This window comes from Ilyonectria robusta (assembly GCF_021365365.1).
Source record: "Ilyonectria robusta strain PMI_751 chromosome Unknown BGZ61scaffold_22, whole genome shotgun sequence".
Classification (NCBI taxonomy): Eukaryota; Fungi; Ascomycota; class Sordariomycetes; order Hypocreales; family Nectriaceae; genus Ilyonectria; species Ilyonectria robusta.
The window spans coordinates 160,421-178,540 of record NW_025764456.1 but is presented as its reverse complement, the minus strand read 5'-3'; the positions used below and the strand labels follow the sequence as shown (position 1 = coordinate 178,540).

Sequence of the window (18,120 nt, the reverse complement as noted above, 5' to 3'; positions counted from 1 at the left end):
AGAGCAGGATGAACAGGAGAGGACAAGGCTGAATTAAGAAGCCTGAAGGGTAAGATTGAAGAAGTCAAAAAAGCACATATACAAGCAGGGTTTGACGTTCAAGCAAAAGCGGACAACAGAGCAAGGCTGTTATGAACGATTTTCTGCAATAGCTCGGCCTAAGGCAATCTATGGACGAAGGTCTTTCATCAACAGCGGAAAGCCACATGAAATGGTCCCGGACACTTAACGTAGTGGGTGTAAGCTGCATTGCGTCTATTGGTCTTGCCCGGGAAGCAGTTTGCCGGCTGGGCGAGTTATTCAGCCTTGCTAGAGTTGGAAGCAGACGAGACGCGCGTTGTTAGGGCAGCATGACTCGCTCCGCGATGGCGGGAAACTCAACTGCTACCTCGTCTCGGTACCCCTGTAATAACCTGACTCAATTGTGTGCCAACTCTGACTTCTGGCCAATTGCTGTTAATCGGGGTGTCATCGTCGAGCCGATCCTGACTTGGCTACCTGCCTCAACGCAATCGTCAGAGAGACCACCTACGCTGTAGATGACATCACTCTGCGAATGCAGCTGGCTGGCATGTGCTTCTGTCATGCTCCCAGTTCAGCGAGTCAGGGAGGGAAATATGGGAAACAGACGACGCTAGGGCAAGGATGGACATGAAGGAGATGCCGAATACACCAAGACTGGCACGAAAGGTGGCAAGATTATGATTGGCACATCTCCTCGGGAAATTCGGAGCCAGGAAATTTCTAAGAGACTTCTGGAGATGCAGCAAAGGTTCTCGTCGCGCTGTTGGCGGAGTGGGCTGTAAAGGTGCTAGTATGGAGGGCGCAGTTTCATTAGTTTGGAAGGGCTGGCAATGCACATGAGTCGTGCAGACACCCACAAAGAAAGTCGTCGTTGAGGCCTTAATGCCTGTCGCCGCGCGAGTCCTTCACGCTTCCGGATGCATGTATTTCTGTCGTGCCAGACCACCTGAGCTACTGTGTATTTGTAACACTCGTCCAGCCTGTCGTCTCCACGGAGCAGTCGTGTTCGTCATGTTACAGTCTTGGGGTTACTAATTACTTATCCTGGCCTCAGGGTAGCGCTTTCGACATAAGCATATCAATTCAATTCAAGTCAAGCAAGTTTATAGACAATTTTATTTCAAGTAATCAAGCTAGAGCCCCGAACTTGACTTCCTTGAATTAAATCAGCGCTGGATCAGACACTGCTGCTATTGCTAACAATACTCAGAAACCAAATAATGCCGCTCGCACCTAGTGCTCGCCTCCTCAAACACAGAAACCATCTGCTCTCGGAGCATTGGCGCCCTTCCAGCTGATGTACGTCAAGCTTTAGCAACCTGAAATACCCAGGGCCGCCGCCGTCGTGGAGCCAAGGCCGACCCAGGCGCGCATGGCATTAATGATGGACACGTCCCGGTGAACACGCGTGTATTTCCCCGCCGTCAGGGTGCCTCCCCCATAGCCACACTAGGTTGAACAGTTAGCTAGAACAAAACAAGAGAAGCTTTCATAGTGACTTACAGCTGAGGCCACGTAGGCTTGATCATAGGCCATGCCGAGACATCCACTCGCGGATTGGCTCCCCGTATACAGCGCGCAGTCACTCTTGCCATCAGGGAAGCCAGAGGCGCCGTTGGATGCAAACATATAGCTGCTCAGCACCAGTTTAATCCTCCAATCGCCATCGGTGCGGCTAAAGAGCTGGACCTCGAAGGACCGATGCTTGGAAATGTCCTTGTCCTTGACCAAGACGCTTCCTGTGTCGCCCATATCTCGGCTGGAAGAGCCAGGCGATTGCTGGTCGTGGTCGTCGTTCTGGATAGCAAACCGCGATGCGGGGATGACCCAGGAGCCGCAGGCAGGGAACTCTTTAGGATAATCAGAGCTCCATATCTTAATCTTGGCAATGTCTGTAGAAGAGAGCCCGGCCGCCGATAGGACGTTGTTGAAGTTGGTGTACCAACTCCACTCGCCGCCACCACAGGCAAGCAGGTCCTTCTCACCACCGAGGATGACCTCGTTCCATGAGATGAAGTCGGCGGGGAAGTCGCCTCCTCCTAGCTTCTGCTTGACGCGCTTGTAGATCTGCGCCATCATGGCTGGGCCGATGTGCTTGGCAGCGTCGACGCGGAAGCCAGACGCACCAAGAGACAGGACATCGACCAGGTACGTCGCAATTCTATCTTGGACATATGGCTTCTCCGAGTTCAAATCCGTCAGTCCCACCAGCCAGCCCTTGGTGATGACTTGCCCATCTGTCCACGAGCTGAGCGACCGCTCACAGTGGAAGTCTGTGGGACCATACGGCACGGCCGGGAATTCGAGCGTTGGCCGAGTACCCGAAAAGGGGTTGATGAGGTATGTTTGACCCCAAGTGTAGAACGGTGACCCGGCCGTGCCGTTGTGTCCCGTGTACAGGGAGCAGTCGGTGTTGCGGTGGTTTTGGACGTCGTTGCCGTTGCCCGACATGTGGTTCAGCACGGCGTCAAAGTACACGCGGACTCCAACGGCACGACAGGTCTGGATCATGGCACGGAGTTCAGCACGCGATCCCATACGCGATTGCAGCCGGTACGAGACGGGCTGATACACGAAATACCACGGCCGGAACTGGTTGTCAGGCTCGTAATAGTTGGATCCCCAGACATGCTCCTGCGGAGGCCAGATCTTGAGGCCCATGTACCCAGCCTTGCTGAGAAAGGAGCATTCTTTCGCGATGTCTGCATACGGCCAGCCGAAAAGCTCAACGATGGCACCCTTCTGTCCATCGCTGAAAGAGCTCTGCCCGCCGGCAATGGCGGCATTCTCCCAGAGGAAGTAGAGCGGATCCAGGGTCAGTACCGACCCGCTGCTACCGTAGACGACGATGCTGAGCCCACCCTTTGTAGACTGAGTGGCCTGATAAACGCTGCTGCTCTGGTTCGCCCCGTTGAAACTATACGTGAGCGTCTCGCCCGTTCGCGACAAGCAGTTGACCACCACGGCAGCCGACGTCTTCGATGAGCTGTACTGGATGTCTGCATAGCCCGTCAACGAGCGATACGACTGGAAGGTGTCGAAGTAGGCGGTATCCCCCTTGGGCGGCGTTTGCCATCGCCGATTTTCAGCCGCGTCTGGGACCGTATAGGTGGTACCGGACGCGCACGAATCCTTTCCGTTGAAGTTCTCACATCCACTGGCCGCTGTGGCCGCAGCTTCGGTTGGGATTGTTGCTGAGTAGAACGGCGGGATGGGGCTAGTGGACACTGACCCGCCGGAGCCTGCAGGGACAGAAGAGGATGTCGATGTAGTGGTGGTAGTGGTGGTAGTGGACGACTGTGTGCTAGTTGAGGAGGTACTAGTCTTTGAAGTCGAAGCGGTTATCTGGTAATTGACATTGTTGCCCGGATCATAATACCTGCAACTTGGTTCAGTGCCTCAACTCCTTATAGTATGGTGTGTTACACTCACGTTGTGCCAGAGACGGTATAGGAGATGTAGAACTGTGTTGCCGACGCTGCCTTTCCTGAGAAGACCCATGTCTCATAACCGGTGCTATCTGGTCCAGTGGAATAGGACGCTGAGATGGGCGTGCTCATCCATGTTGAACCCGCGGCCCAGTAAACTGAAACAACCTTGGTATAGGCAATGTTTTGGATCTAGCATGCTCAAAGTCAGATCGTTAGCAAATGTGTGGACCTCTTACAGTCATCCGCTTCCTCTCACCTTGATGGATCCTGCCAACGTGGAGTCAGTATAGGTAGAACTGATCAGGGACACTTGGGTTGCACGCTTCTCGAGCGCCGGGTTAGATGGAGCTGCCAAAGTCCCTATGGCTAGGAGCAGCCAGACAAACAATGCGTTGGGCAGAAACCGCATGGTGACTGGGCTCTGTCTAGCGGTATCAGAGACTGGTAACGAGGTTTGTTTCGAACACTTGAGAAGAGACTTGTCCGGCAGAGTGATGCAGCAATGCTTCTGATTTATATCGCTTAATCAAAAGCATCTGCTGTCAAAATGCACCTCGTCTACAGAAACGATGTCCACCGCAGCATCACAATATCTGGCCACATTATCATGCTCTACCAGCCTTCGGTCCGAATTGTGCACATGGATTGGCCAAGGCCTGGACCGCCGTACCCCGGATTTGGACTACACACCACGGCCTCTAACCCCACACGGCCGGGAGCCCGAACTTGGTAGAGCCGTTTTGCAACGCCTTATCCGAAGCGTGTCCATCGACAAATAACGGCGGAACAACCGGCCCTTTGTCGGCAGTAGCGCTGAGCCGGATGAAGACGCTCCGTGTCCTCACGGGGCAGTGTGGGGGGAACTGGGACTGCGGGTTGTTTGTGGAGGTGCAGGGTCATCGAATGTTGGTGTTGAAAGTATGGGGTAGCGATTCTTTGGTATAGAAGTGGACTTGGTGTTAGCGAGATCCCAATTCTAGAAGTCCAGAAATTTCTCAGAGGTGTGTTGCGCAAAGCCCCGTTCGATCCATTTCAGAAGTGAACTGGTTGGATACTTCTTGAATGACTTGCAGAAGGTCCATGAATACTGTTAGCTTTGCCGTGTTTGCTTCTACCTGTTCGCGATTTATGATGCCCTCGCTAAGTAAACAGGTGAAAAATAGGCTGCTTCCTCGACACGTGCGTGGGGTGCTAAGAAAGTAAGAGCATACGTCAGGGGACGAAAAGGAATTAACAGGACAGGGGAGGCGGAGACTCCGCCATTGCCAACCCCAGCTGTAACCGAAAGGACCATTCACAAGACAATATACAACTACTCAGCTACTTAGCATACCTATTTAGGGCTGGTTGGCGGGGAAATTTCCCCATGTCATAATGCTTCAATTGCCTGTCGGCCCGAAAACCCCTGTCTGATGATGAAAGTTCGGCTCGGGCCTTGCAGTAGTTTATTTGCACTGAACAATGGCAGATTGGTCAATGAGGGCGCAGGCACTCAGTGCGTGCCAAAAAAGGCCCGAAAGTGGCCTTCTGAACTGGTCATTCATGGTGATGTTCTTGCTTGCTACCGGCGCTTGACCTTAGGGCTGAGAAAAGGACCGATGGGACCAGAGTGCGATGCCGAAGCGAAGTCTTAATGCGGGGTTGCACATGAGCCACGAGCCGACCCTTGAAGTGCCAAAGTAGATATCGTGGCTCGGCAGTATTGCTATGAGGGTATCGTCACATGCATGCTCTCGGGTGGTTCGGAGAAGACCGCAATGAAATGTCGACAAAGATTTTGTACCAGGGTCGCCAAGTGTTCATCGCCCGGATGACCGGAACAAGCGATCATCATCATCATCATCAATTTGAACAGTATTGGATTGATCAATTGGATCGTAACGGATACAACACAAAGTTAATCCACTCATTATACAAATTTGAACAGATCACAACCGGAATATAAGGTGAGGAATGACAAGCGGGAAGGAGTATAAGAGGAGCACTTTTAAGGGGCGTGTCTTCAGATGTCAACAGGATCCTATCACTTCCATATTCTGAACTTAAAACTACGATAAAGTAAGGCGATGCAATTTGTCTAATATGCTCAACGGGGGATACTACGAAAAAAAGGAAAACAGGTATAGAGGCCTATTCCTCGGGCTTCTGACCGTAGACGACATGACTAAGATAAGTGTCAGCGCAGCTCCTTGAAAGTCTACAGACCGTAAGAGAGGGAATAAAAAACTTACAGGTCGAACATTGCGTGGACGTTTGGATTCTTCAGGCTCTTCCGTACTTGTGACAGAAAAACCAAGATCTCGTCCTCCTTCCAGTGCAAGACGCTCGTGTACAGTCTCAAGGTCAATCCCTCGAGCCCGCCGTTGATTTGCATGTAGTTGTGTGCGCCGATTTGCTTCAGCGTGGGATCCTTAGGCCACGGTCCGATGGGCACTCTATATCGCTTGTGGACAATATTCTCGAAACCAGCATCTTTCACCCAACCCTCTAGTTTTGACCCGGGGTTGGGATCTCTCTTTAGCGATCGCGCGGCGTCGAGGAGTGTAGAGATCCAGACCAACAGTGGGTCATCATCTGCCAAGGAGCCATCCTCTGAGTAGTATTGTAAGTCGAAGTCCTGGAACTCTGCCCAGCCCCCTGGCTCCAGGTTTCTGGCCAAGCATTGGATTAGCTTTCTCATTCAAAGGACCGCATATTCTCAGCCCGAGATGGTGAAGGTGTATAAACTTACTCAAAAATGTTGTTTACCAACTTAGGCCAGTCGTAGATGCTGGCAGCCATATATCTGCAGAATATCCAATCAAACTTGGCCTCATAAAACCACGGGCTTTCCACATCATCAATCTCAAACCTGGCATTTGGCGGGGTGAGGTTAGGCATATTAGCGCTGAGATCGTTTCCAATGACCTATTGAACAAAGAAAGGTTAGTCTCTTAGCGGGGAGCTGTGGGAGATGTTTTGTCGACTTCCAACGACGAGATGTTCTTACAATTGCTGCCGGAAATGCATCGGCGATCGAGACAGCCCCTTTTAGAATCTCTACTCAGCTCATGTAAAGGCCAGGTAAGCTAGGCTTCTGGATCTCACATATTCCCGTTCCGGTTCCAATGTCTAGAACGCGATGTGTCTTGGTCTTATCGATCGGAGCGAGATACAGCCCACCAATGAGTTTCGTAATTATATCATGAATAAGGAGGAGGCGATCCATCTCCATCTAGGGTTTGAAAATCAGTTCCTGGTCATCCGTGGATCAGGATAGGGCCCGTACCTCATCGTTTGGCCGCGAGTACCCTTCCAGAGTCATTAGCCATGTTACTAAGCCATCGTCCAGGTTGTGGACTTACTGCCAGCTCGGTAGGCATGATATCGACGACCATGTTCGATTGGATAGTTGACGACGCTCGAGGCTAGGGACGCCGTGTAGACGGAACTTTTCACTTGGGAGTTAGACACTAACGCGCCGATGGCAGACTATGTCGGGGATGGATGGCTCACAAAGTGTCATCAATAGCCGAGTCCGTATCGTTTATCTAAAAGAGGCAGTCTGAGCATGCGGCAAGTAGTAGATGAAAGACTAGAAATTAATATTACAAGGTTATCATCGACCTCAACCAGGCCACGTTGCGCTGTGTCTGCAGGCGGCGTCCCCACCAGTGCACCCCGCGGCGGTTGAAGCGAAGCCGAAGTGGTAGCTGGCCCCTCCTCAGTATCTGTCATACTGAGATAGTATAAATAGTCACGGCCAGAGTGGCTGAACAAGATTGAAAGAGCATGTGAGGTATATTGTTTTGTTATTTCAATTTCAAGTGCCCACTCGGGAATAACCACTTATAAATCAGTGGGTTATCAACGTGCGGGGTTGTCAGGTGACTGCCGTCCTTATCAGCCGACTACCTTGTCCTTCCTGTCTGACACGAGGATGTGGTGACAGGGTAGCTTGAAAGATGATGGAAGAGAGGGCCCAGTAATTGCGACTACTTAGTAGCAACCGAACGCCAAAACAGGAGACGCAACACAAAGGTATTTTGCCCTAAAGAGCCTTGAGGAACTGAAGCACCGAATCATCTTTCTGATTGTGGCGCCTATGTGTGACGACAGGCCGGGTAGCACGGTCAGTACTGTTCAACGCTGGCTCCTAGCCTGATATAATGGCACCGCTACCTAGTGCTGTTCTTCAAACAATCTCGACAGGGGAAGCGTTGAGGCTTCCTCATCAGGCCTACAGACCACTTAATAAGGAGCGCAGAGAATTTCGGATCGTTGAACTCTACCCAAAGTCGTTCAGAGAAAGGACGGGACGGCAGTACGTTAGCTGCTACACTCAAATTGTCGCGTTGGGAACTACTGCCTCGCAAATCTCAGAGCCATATGTGGCGTTGTCGTACACTTGGGGTGACGCCGCGAAGAGAGTCGCTATCTATCTGGACAACAGCGTCGCCCAAGTCACGGAAAATTTATCGGTAGCTCTCCAACACTTCGAGCAGGATGACTTGGCGCTCAGGATCTGGATCGATTCCATCTGCATCAATCAAAACGATGAGGCAGAGAAGAACCATCAGGTAGGCATGATGGCGGAAATCTTTATGCGAGCTTCCATGGTTCTCGTCTGGCTTGGGCCGAACGGGGGCGGCGCCGAGGAAGGGGTCGAGACGCTGCGGAAGATGGGGACAGAGGCACTCCAGACACACGGCCATCTTCAGCAGATACCGAAGGACGCGGACAACCCCGTCAGTGGAATCAACGCCGAGGACCGCGTCCTTGAGCTGATGGAGCCCCGGTGGTTCCCGGACGGCGTGCCATGTTTCGACCCTCGATCAATTCAGGAGGTTCTGGAGCGGCCGTGGTTCCGCCGCGTCTGGGTCCTGCAGGAGGCGGCCGTCAACACCAACGTCGCCTTCCACTGCGGACGGCAGACAATCTCGAAGCATGTCCTGTGGGCAGGCGTCCGCTGCGCCAAGCTCCTGGCCAACAAGATATCGAATCGCAGCCGGGCCGGCGGCTGCGATGCTGGCGACCCGAGCATCTTGCAGGCCGAAGCCGGCGTCGGGTTCTTGTCCAGACGAACCCTGGAACTGGTGACGGCTCGGAAACGAAAGCTCCCTCTCCAGGCGCTGTTGTGCGATGTCACGATGAATCTGGGCGAGTGGGCTTACGAGGCGACCGATCCGCGAGACCGCGTCTTTGCGATACTCGGCTTCTCCTGCGATGCTGACGTCCTCAACATCCGCCCTGACTACGCCAAGACCTGCGCAACCATCTACACGGACGTTGCCGAGGCGATCCTGGCTCGCTCGGGAACGCTTGATATCTTGTATGCCGTCTCCGGGCCCCGGAACGTCAAGGCCTTGCCCTCATGGGTCCCGGACTGGTCAGTCCCTGTCCCATCTACGTTTGGGCCCCGCAGCATTGGCAGATTCTCCGCCGCCGGCCCCATGTCTCGATCTCGCACGGCATTCAAATCAGACCAATTTCACAACAGGCTTCTGGTCCTGTCTGGATACCGAGTTGACACGGTGGAGGCGGTGGTGCCGTATCAGGTGGACCCGCAGTGGGAAGACGACTCTGACAACGAGGGCCGAATGTCTCTGTTAACCGATTCTCTCCGAGATCTCGGCTCGAGAGAGCAGACTGCCTACCCTTCAGAAGAGGCGAGGTACGACGCGTTGTGGAGAACACCAATCGCCGACTGCGACGCCGTCATCGACACGAAACTGAAGATGCGGCCAGCGGCATCTGAATGGATGAAGAAGTCTTTTGAAGCCTTTGTAGGGATCGCCCACCAAGCAGACTCAGCGTGGAGGAGGAGAGCTTCCAAACCTTACATTCACACTATGAAGCTCGAAGCTGCCCGGCGGCGAGTCTTTGTTTCGTCACGGGGATATTTTGGTCTTGGACAAGAAACCCTGCGTGTCGGAGACACTATATGTGTCCTCCTTGGCGGAGACAGTCCTTTTCTCATTCGAGAAGTCGGGCTTGGTTACCATGAGCTCATTGGTGAGGCTTATGTCCATGGGATAATGTGTGGGGAGTTCTTGGGTAAGAACTTGACTGTTGAGCAGTTTATAATATGCTAAGAATCAAGCTTGCGAGCAAGCCATAGGGCGGGATCGTGGTCATTGGGTCAGTGATGTAGTTTGTCATAAAAGGAGAAAGAAAGGAAAGTTGGGTTGTCTAGGAAAGCCTGAAATAAGGCTATCATGCGTCTCATGATGACCCCGAAATGTGTCATGAGCTATATGAGGGATGTAACTTCTCTAATCCTATGCGTCTAAGCTATGTCTATACACTGGGCTGACTATAGGAAGTAACAGGCCGCTATTATAGACTATTATATTCTAAGTTAATATTCAGGCCGGTTACTTTCTTTTTAAATACTCCATAGATCTTTCATTTAGACTTTTAATACTGCTCTAGCTTATCTAGAGTTACTTCAATCTGGCAGGTTTTAACTTTCACTTTCCATAGCTCCCCTCAGCGCTGTATCCATTTTGTACTTCTCCCCTTAGCCAGGTCCTATAATCTTTCTCAATCCGAATTCTAAACCCTCAACTGCCAGTATCCTTAGCATTTCCCGGATCTCTATCATTAGGGTGTATTCATATTTTCTCCAGCCCAGAGTTACATCGACCAGCCCAGGGTTACATCGACCAGCCCAAATGATTATTGCTCGTTACTCATTCTCCGACTCACGTGTATACTCTGATCGTTGCCGCCATTTCTCGCCGTACCGCATAATCAGCATGGGAATCGGAGCCAGGAGGAGGCTAAAGGCCCCGAAAATCGAGATCCCCCAGCCATAGCCGAGAGCTTCAACCAGTGGCCCGGTAGTCAGAGGTAGGAATGTGCCCATGAGGCATCTTGTGACAATGAGTCCCGTCATAGCCGATGCCGAGTAAACACCGCCAGCATCTACCACGTATGACGACAATGGAATCAAAATCAGCAGCGTCGTTCCGTCAAGCAATGCCGCCGCCGTCAACAGAATCCACACAGGGAGTCGGTACTGTGCGATGAAGCCATACGCCACCATGACAAAAGGCATTGCGAGCCCGGCGGCGATGGCAAGGGGAAGACGATACTCGGGCAGATTGGGGTTATTGGGTGACCCGCGAAGCTTCATGCTGATTTTATCAATAGTCGTGTGGCAGATGGCAATCGCAACGAAAGACCCAATACCGATAAGCGAGTTAGCTTCGAAGTCATGACGCGATGAGATGAATTCCCTCGAAACTTACTGAGAGCAACGAAGGCGGACCCTGTTTCACCAGGGGTGAAATGATAGATGTCCTGGAGGATGCTCGGCAAACTGACGGACAAGACGTAAAAGTAGGAAAAAGAAACAGAACCAAATAGCGACAGAGCCGACAGGACACCCGAGCCAAATAGAACTGCAAAGGGTCTCGAAACCGAGTCCAGCACCATCTTGAACCCAGGCCCACGCTTCGCAGAGCCCTTGCCCAATTTCTGGGCCCTCCGCCTCAAGATGGTTAGTTTGTACGTCTCGCGGAAGCACGTCAGGAAAACGACTTCGCACGCCACCGCCAACGCAGCGCCGATGAGCACAACAGCTCTCCATCCCACCCGCTCCGCGATGAGTCCGCTAACTGCCGGGCCAATCGCACCGCCGATCAGCGGCGCGCACATAATCAGGCTCATGGCCGAGCCGCGCTGGTCCGGGGCGAAAATGTCGCCGATGATGGCGGGGTTCAGCACGTTGACGGCCACGGCGAGGCCGGTGAGGGCGCGGCAGGCGATGAAGAGCGGCGTGCTCTGGCTGAGGGCGGCTGAGACGGTGGCAGCGATGAAGATGATGTTGGCCACGTTCATCACCGGGTAGCGGCCGAAGACTTCGGAGAGCGGCGCGATGAGCAGTGGCCCGGCGGCTTCACCGAACTCCCAGATGGTCACAAGCAGGGCGCTGCCGACAGAGCTTGGCTGGCCGTTGTCGAGGTCTGCCACGATCTGGTTGGCAATTGGGACGATGGAGATGCACGTAAAGGTCCTGGATAGCGGTTAGTAGGATGTCTCAATCCAATGTGTACCGGCGGCTCGTCTTACACTGCAAACGCCATGCAGGCCAGCATCAGCACGATGCGCCATTTGAACGCATCGGGCCAGTTCCTGGGGTTTCCGGGGCTGTTGGGTTCGAAGCTGAGGATAACAGCCGAGCTGGCTTCTGGTTCGATATGCTCGGCCCCAGGGCGTAGTAGAGCCTGCTCTTCTGACATGGCTCCGGAGAAGAGCAATTGGAATGTTGTCAGGTTGATTGAGGTCTGATTAGAGCAGGCAGCCAAGTAAGTATGCGAGTTGGGTCTTTTTAAAACTGGACGGAAGCTTTTGAGTCACCGTGCTGACTAATTAGTTAGTCTTCACTATTGGTACAGGGTAGACACAGATCGTGGAGTTCAGGTCCTAGTATGGATTGGGACACAGGATGTAACTTAAGCCGACATCGGTTACTGTCTGTGACAGAGTAGCAGCACGGGGTTCGTCGAGTGGGGTCACTCTAGTGTTGTGTAGTAGGTGTAGTAAGGTAGGTAACCAGGTGTCAAGTTGATCGCTGAGAGCTTGAGGCTCAGGTTCTGGGCCTGAGGGGATGTATATGTATACTAATCTGACCTGATAATAAAACGTGAATATGGGTCGTCAAAATAAGATGGCAAACTCTCGATTGGAAAGGACAATTTGAGTGGGAAGTACTGACCGCCCGGGCTAATAGCAGCACCCAAAGAAACGCAAGAATAGAAGAAAAAAAGCCTCATAACACAATAATCTCTCTTGTGCCATTCTCTTTGACGTTCGAAAACAACCGTTCCTTAAAGACTTGTGATCCTTGTTCCGTAAGATAATGACGAGGCTCTAGACAATGCACCCCTTTTGAGAAACACTGGGGACATATATCGTAGGAGGTAACTGAGCAAATGATGCACTGGAAGCTACGATCGGTAGTGAGTCGTTTGCAGATGTCGCAGATGCTGCTGTTGTCATATAGTTTCTGAACCTCTTCCAGGTGACAGATGAGCTCTTTGGGATGTTCGTGGGTATTTTGGTCTTGGATGGTCCTTGAAGAACAAGAGGCTGGGCTGCCGCCACTTGGCACCTTTTCTCCAAGAGGCGTACCAACTACCGGTCCACCCAGCCCACCCGGCGTGGCGCAAATCTCTGCTTCAAGTGGGAACATCTTAAGCAGCTCCCAAGCAGCAGACCTTTGGTGAGGCTTCTCAACGCGACAAGAGTAAATGACATCTGTCAGGTATTGCGGTATACCAGGAAGTGGCGGGAGCTGGACCGGGTCGGCATGTGGCTCTGTGCAAAGGGTATTCATTTTACCAACGCATCCAGTCAAGTCACAGAACTGACTGGGTGTCGGTGAGTGGACGTTTGCGGCGATGTGCCAGATGGTCAAACCAAGCTGGAAGATGTCGGTAGTTGGATTTGCAGTAAAAAAGCCATCAGCAGCGCCTAGGTTTTTGCATTCTGGTGGCAGTCTGCCCCTCTGGTGTTTCTGGTAGAAGAAGACGGGCTGGAAGTGAAATAAGACTGCTCGGTCTTGCCCATCAACGGCAATACCGCTGCCCATAGGCCAGCCTAGCTTGCCAATGAGGAACCCTTTCGAATGTGCTTCAGCGACGGCTCGTATGATGTCTCTACACCATCTTTCCCGCCTGTCCCACGAAATTGGTACACCCGAGTTTGTAGCTTCAGCCATAACAGTCTTAAACAAGAGCCCTGTTGCGGGCAGCTCACATAAGAACCCCTTGACCAGAGCGGTGTCTTGATCTGTAACTAGTCCAAGAAACGGAGACATTCCGGGTGCGCCGCGTAGGCAGTGAAGAGCTTGAAGCTGGTATAACAGAACATCATTAAGCGACCTCTCCGACCCGAACCGAAAGTCAAGCGTCCACTGTGATGGCAGACGTGAAACAAAGAAGAAGCTCCGCTCGCGCCTGTGGAGCGGGACCTGAAGGAGTAAATCCTCTGAGAAGCGCGGACAGTTGAGATGGCGGAGCATGTTCGTGATTGTCTTGAAGTACGCTGTGGGTTGGAACGTTGACTTGACGATCTGTACTTGGCTTCCCGAGTGGATCTGGAGATGCGTGTCTTGCTGTAAATTGACGCGGGATTTGAGAAATCCTTTCAAGATCTGGCCCACATTGGGCGGGAGCTCCTTTTTTGTACCCGTGCATGCTGGTGCACTCTCGTAGTTCCAGAATCGTGACTCGACGCTAAATGTGACAGATACTCGAAGTCTGATCCACTGTCTCGGCGTCTTGCAGTAGAACATGTCATAGAGGTTGGTTCGAGTCATGTTTGTGATGCTAGCTTGTATGGTCATGTGGCTGAAGAGTGTTGCCGTGTCGGCGCATGCCAATGTCTCGGGTCGAAAAGACATGGACTTTTCTAACGAGGTAAGAGGACTGGCTTTCCGAAGAGCTTGACTCGTCTTCAAGTCTTTGACTCTATGGAAGTCGACCTGAGGTTGCTCTTCTTCTGACTGTTTTACCTCTGCTTCAACGAGAATGTCCCCGTCGTCCACGTCCAATGTCTCAAGGGTCCGGCGTAGTCTCTCTATAGGGGGCGCCTGGACTGAAGACTCTCCACTAGTTGAGCGAAAGTGTGACCTGGGCTTAGCTGTCTCCGATGTTGCCGCTGTAAACTCTGCAGGGCGTAACATTGACTGCATGCTCAGGGCGATAAGCAAATTGACTCGTACATCCTTAAGCTCGTCACGAATGGCAGCAATGTTGCCCTTGTTCATTAGCCAGGCCCTGCGACGAGCTCGGCCTGAGTAACTTCAAGGTCAACAGCTGATTTAGATCAAGCAGGACCTTCTGCGCCTTCAATAGAATCTCGTGTACGGCTCCTATTGGTGAATCTCCCACTGCGTTGTTGACTTCTCGAAGTACTTCCTGGAAAAGGTGCGCTTCCTCCTGACTCACAATCATCAGTAGCGTAAGTGCGGCTTTGGAAATGACGCTGCTCTTACCTGTAAATTCTGAAATAATGCTGGAGCTTGACGGATGTCGTCTACAGCCTTGAAGGCGCCAACACAGCATTTCGATAGCGCTACAACGCTTGCGACAACCCCTACTATCTCTGCCATGATGACGCACTCGTTGGCATTCCTTGAAATGATTTGGCGACAGCGAAGTAGGATACAGCGGCCTAGATGTAGTGGGAACGAATCACATGTGATGAAGCCACAGCGCTTAATGAGTCTCTGTCATCCAATACATAAAGTGAGGCTGGCACTTTATGTAAATGTGTGTGAAAGTGCAATACGCTTACGAAGCGAGCTGAAACAGCCAATAAGTGGCAAAAGGATTTAATCACGTCACTGGGCTAATCTTACTGCTAACTGAGTAGGAATCTCTATCGGCCGTTGACTCGGATTAAAGTTACAATAGCCAACTATTTTAGTCCTCAGCCTTTTTTTTCATCTATGTCTCGACTTCCATCTCGCCCGCCACCCAACGGCAATCTAGAGCTGAGCTCTGTACTACATGGCCTGGATTCACAGTATCTTTTCCCCCCTTGATATTGACGACACCAATACGATTTTCATGTCGCGATCGCGTTGGTGACGTGGTGCAGTTTGCCAATGAGAATGAAGGACTCTAGCGCCCTGCTCACCCTGGCCGGCAAAACTGCTGGCGCGATAGGCCACGGTGCCGGGGCAAAATGCAAATTTTCATGGGGGCTAAGTCTAGGCGTCTATGTTATGCAGTCATGGTATTGTGTATGCGCTGATCTTATGCGCTCCCAATTCGCTAACAGGTTCGCGACATGTCTCCCTCCTGGTTAAAGGCTCTGTCTGGCGCCGAGAGCCTTGAAGAGGGTGACTTAATATAAGAGAATAAGGGACAGCACAGGGCTGTCTGCCGTTTTAAGAGCAACATATATTAGTTGTAGTTGAATGTGACGTATTTCAGTTATTTAGCAAGGGCCGTTATTGTAGCTTCCAGGGATAGGCCAGAGGAGAGACATGTGAAGACGTGACTGGGGCTGAGCTTTGTTATGGCAGTCAGTCCTAACCTAGAGAGGTCATCGGTCAAGTCATGTGTTAATGGGTAGTTTGATATTACTAAATCTCTTGATAGCTGCCGAGGCTACCTGTCTATAAGAGTGCCAAAGGAGCGTGTAAAAATATATTTGGAACGATGGTTCCAGGGAGCGCGCCCCGCTGGTTGTCCTCTTCCAGACTCTATAGCCCTGACACCCCCTCAGTGTCTGCGGGAGTGTGAAACGAAGGTGCATACCTAGTGAATGACGGGAGTTACGTTCATGTTTCTTTTTGTGAGCTAGTAACTAATAACTTGTGATAGAACCTGAGCCCATGCTTAGCGATAGCTTAGCTTTGAGCATAAGAGCTCAACTCTTGACGGAAATGAATTTTGCTAGGCTTGAATTTTGTTTCTGAGTGTAGCGGGATAAACAGTATTTTCATCCCTCTGTTTTACCACTATCCTTTTATCAGCTTAAGAAATCCCGCAAACAACCTTGGTGTTGACTTCGAAAGACTGTGCTTTCATACGAGGGAAAACTCCAGTTCTTCGGCCTTCTTTTGCCGCCGTGAATGACGATGAACTCCCAGGTACCACCAGAAACCAAGAGTTATAATTGTGAACGAGACAGCCAAAACTACGTAAATCCAAAAGTACTTCGACACAACTTTGCCGCTACCTGAATCGCTCCAATCAAAGAAACCCATTGAAAATATGGTCTAGGCTTAAGTTAGCATTTTCTTTCAAGATTCTTGAGTGGACATACTGCGAAGAAGGTCCCTGGCAAAAATATCATAGTTACAAGCGCAATGGAACGCATGTGGCGAGAATCGCGGCCAGCAGCCATGGCGATTTCAACGTTAGTTTCTCCTTGTGCCTGTAGAAATTAGCCCTGATTAGATGTGTAGACTGGGGACAATAATACCCATTGCGTTGCCATCGTCATGCCATCAACCCTCATTGTACAATCGCGAACCTTCTCGTGGTACTCGTCGATTATATCTCGAACGCGGTTCTTGATCTTGATTCCTGTCCGTCGCATTCTCTCTGCTTGAACTGCATCTTTATCAGACCTTCGAGACTCAGGCTTCTGCTGTTGCTTTTCTTCATTTGCGTATTCTTTGGACGGATGCAAATGATCGGCCTCGACGTGGTCGCTGGTTTCCACGGAAGCTGTCTCGACTGATGTTAGTTTGTGGGATAGAACTTTGCGACCCGGCAAGCAACTGGATTCGTTATACTGCTCGTCCGGGAGTTTTTGTGACTCTTCAGGCTTCCTCTTGTACTCATCCATGGTTGGTGACTGCGCGTTGAAGACAGTATTGTTCAGTTCGTCCGCGTGACGGAATAACTTTTCGAGATTGGTGATCCAGTTGATTAATTGATTCCGAACATACATGGTGTCCAGCCACGCAGATCTCCTTTCCTCTTTCCGCTTTGCTTGTTCTTCGACTGACATGGCTTCTGAGTCCTCAGATAGCAGGTCTATTTCTTCGATTCGAGCTTCAAGCATGTCAATCGCGTCATCCACAATGTCCACATGGCGTGATCTCTCAAGTTCAACAAGGATACCTGGCATCAGGAGCGAGTGGCTAGCCTCGGCGGTTGCTCGGCTGAGGCGCTTTAGGACTTGCTTCTCTATTGACATGGGGCATCCGAACATGACAGCAAAGGTCAATCCGCAGTGCGGAAAATACGTTGCCGATAACGCGAGATCACCATCCCAAGCATTTGAAGTACGGCAGTTGTATACTATCAGGATTATCAGACACGTTCTTTTTTTTTTTGTAAAGGTGGAGGGATTTACCAAAGGCAGGATAACTCTGACCCATTTCTGCACCCATCTCAACCTCTACGGCTGAAAATGTGGGCATGTCGGCTCTGTTGACTGTGCGAGCTATTGTGTGATGGATGTAAAACTGCCTAGCGATCTTTTTGAATGAATTCTTCGTGAATGGTAGTATCTTCAATGTACGCAAGCCGCTTTTTTGCGTTATTGTAGGTCCTTTCGACTTCTCTGTCGATATTGTTGATGGAGCCGTGACTTTCATTTCTATTTTGGGACGCTCGACCATCTCGAGCCATTTATCCGATGTAGCTCTGCTAACTTTTGGAAATTCTCGCTCTCCACTTCGTCTCGCCAAACTGAGATGGTTTGGTTAGCAGGTAAGCAGGTATTCTGGGAGCGCCTCTATACATCAAAACCAGACCCGATGCAGATCCGTCGAGGGGCGGGTGTTCCTAGAAATTCGTCAACATGGAGTCTACGCAGTCCGGTGGAAATATAGGAGTGCTTACTGTGTCGAACCAATTGTCCCAGTCGTCGCTGCTCGTCATGGTCCATACCAGAGGTGTCTGCACTATCATCAGTTGGAATGCTAGGTGGTCCTAAGGTGATGTTAACCAACCTCAGTGTCTGGAGACACGCGAACTACTGTGGTTGGTGCCTCTTGGAACGTAAAGACGCGATCAAGGCCCCGTTCACTGTCAAGAGAGCCATCTTCAGCCCAGTCCATGGTGAATGGCGGGTATTGTGTAGAAGTGTGAAGCAGCGGAAGGCATTGAGAGAATAGAATCTTGCGGCGATATCTGGAGCTTTAGCCACCACGCAGTGGTAAGCCCGGTGGGCCTATGCGGCTGCGCCTTATAAATGCGCCAAT

At 51.4% G+C, this 18,120-nt stretch overlaps 7 protein-coding genes across 7 annotated transcripts; 2 read left to right on the top strand and 5 right to left on the bottom strand.

The window, feature by feature from the left end:
- Positions 1–1,129: 1,129 nt before the first annotated feature.
- Positions 1,130–3,953, bottom strand: BGZ61DRAFT_428048 (alpha amylase). The gene is made up of 4 exons (XM_046243727.1): positions 3,712–3,953; positions 3,457–3,644; positions 1,528–3,403; positions 1,130–1,473 (listed from the first exon to the last, which is right to left on the bottom strand). The coding sequence occupies exons 1-4, from the start codon at positions 3,862–3,864 to the stop codon at positions 1,336–1,338; spliced, it is 2,355 nt and encodes a 784-aa protein (XP_046099205.1). The 5' UTR covers positions 3,865–3,953; the 3' UTR covers positions 1,130–1,335.
- Positions 3,954–5,450: 1,497 nt separating this feature from the next.
- On the bottom strand, positions 5,451–7,244 carry BGZ61DRAFT_104584 (S-adenosyl-L-methionine-dependent methyltransferase). Its single transcript, XM_046236869.1, has 9 exons — positions 7,047–7,244; positions 6,951–6,985; positions 6,800–6,892; positions 6,724–6,746; positions 6,543–6,669; positions 6,445–6,482; positions 6,187–6,362; positions 5,687–6,106; positions 5,451–5,619 (listed from the first exon to the last, which is right to left on the bottom strand). The coding sequence occupies exons 2-9, from the start codon at positions 6,958–6,960 to the stop codon at positions 5,586–5,588; spliced, it is 921 nt and encodes a 306-aa protein (XP_046099204.1). The 5' UTR covers positions 6,961–6,985; positions 7,047–7,244; the 3' UTR covers positions 5,451–5,585.
- A 359-nt stretch (positions 7,245–7,603) lies between these two features.
- Positions 7,604–8,113, top strand: BGZ61DRAFT_362514 (heterokaryon incompatibility protein-domain-containing protein; the record flags this gene model as incomplete). Its single annotated transcript, XM_046241369.1, has 1 exon — positions 7,604–8,113. A coding segment is annotated over one exon (510 nt), but the record flags the coding sequence as incomplete, so codon positions are not given.
- Positions 8,073–9,799, top strand: BGZ61DRAFT_459056 (uncharacterized protein). Its single transcript, XM_046246844.1, has one exon. The coding sequence runs from the start codon at positions 8,117–8,119 to the stop codon at positions 9,527–9,529; it is 1,413 nt and encodes a 470-aa protein (XP_046099202.1). The 5' UTR covers positions 8,073–8,116; the 3' UTR covers positions 9,530–9,799.
- Positions 9,800–10,125: 326 nt separating this feature from the next.
- On the bottom strand, positions 10,126–11,750 carry BGZ61DRAFT_428039 (MFS multidrug transporter-like protein; the record flags this gene model as incomplete). Its single annotated transcript, XM_046243726.1, has 3 exons — positions 11,514–11,750; positions 10,691–11,457; positions 10,126–10,646 (listed from the first exon to the last, which is right to left on the bottom strand). Exons 1-3 carry the CDS (start codon positions 11,681–11,683, stop codon positions 10,126–10,128), a joined length of 1,458 nt encoding a protein of 485 aa, XP_046099201.1. The 5' UTR covers positions 11,684–11,750.
- Positions 11,751–12,213: 463 nt separating this feature from the next.
- On the bottom strand, positions 12,214–14,559 carry BGZ61DRAFT_536867 (uncharacterized protein; the record flags this gene model as incomplete). The annotated part of the gene is made up of 3 exons (XM_046254468.1): positions 12,214–14,205; positions 14,285–14,386; positions 14,443–14,559. 3 exons carry the CDS (start codon positions 14,557–14,559, stop codon positions 12,214–12,216), a joined length of 2,211 nt encoding a protein of 736 aa, XP_046099200.1.
- A 1,248-nt stretch (positions 14,560–15,807) lies between these two features.
- On the bottom strand, positions 15,808–18,036 carry BGZ61DRAFT_459054 (uncharacterized protein). Its single transcript, XM_046246843.1, has 7 exons — positions 17,869–18,036; positions 17,759–17,815; positions 17,658–17,701; positions 17,268–17,605; positions 16,386–17,212; positions 16,227–16,337; positions 15,808–16,179 (listed from the first exon to the last, which is right to left on the bottom strand). Exons 1-7 carry the CDS (start codon positions 17,974–17,976, stop codon positions 15,985–15,987), a joined length of 1,680 nt encoding a protein of 559 aa, XP_046099199.1. The 5' UTR covers positions 17,977–18,036; the 3' UTR covers positions 15,808–15,984.
- Positions 18,037–18,120: the final 84 nt, after the last annotated feature.

Excerpts from the sequence above, each read along its gene's own strand:
- BGZ61DRAFT_428048 (XM_046243727.1), bottom strand. The coding sequence starts at position 3,864 with ATGCGGTTTCTGCCCAACGCATTGTTTGTCTGGCTGCTCCTAGCCATA. Across the intron at positions 3,645-3,711 it reads CGTTGGCAGGATCCATCAAG|ATCCAAAACATTGCCTATAC; the intron begins GTGAGAGGAAGC and ends TGAGCATGCTAG. Across the intron at positions 3,404-3,456 it reads TATACCGTCTCTGGCACAAC|GTATTATGATCCGGGCAACA; the intron begins GTGAGTGTAACA and ends ACCAAGTTGCAG.
- BGZ61DRAFT_104584 (XM_046236869.1), bottom strand. Across the intron at positions 6,747-6,799 it reads TCATGCCTACCGAGCTGGCA|GGTACTCGCGGCCAAACGAT; the intron begins GTAAGTCCACAA and ends TGACTCTGGAAG. Across the intron at positions 6,107-6,186 it reads TTGGTAAACAACATTTTTGA|AAACCTGGAGCCAGGGGGCT; the intron begins GTAAGTTTATAC and ends ATGCTTGGCCAG.
- BGZ61DRAFT_459056 (XM_046246844.1), top strand. The coding sequence starts at position 8,117 with ATGGGGACAGAGGCACTCCAGACACACGGCCATCTTCAGCAGATACCG.
- BGZ61DRAFT_459054 (XM_046246843.1), bottom strand. The coding sequence starts at position 17,976 with ATGGACTGGGCTGAAGATGGCTCTCTTGACAGTGAACGGGGCCTTGAT. Across the intron at positions 17,702-17,758 it reads GGGACAATTGGTTCGACACA|GAACACCCGCCCCTCGACGG; the intron begins GTAAGCACTCCT and ends ACGAATTTCTAG. Across the intron at positions 16,180-16,226 it reads TGCCAGGGACCTTCTTCGCA|ACCATATTTTCAATGGGTTT; the intron begins GTATGTCCACTC and ends ACTTAAGCCTAG.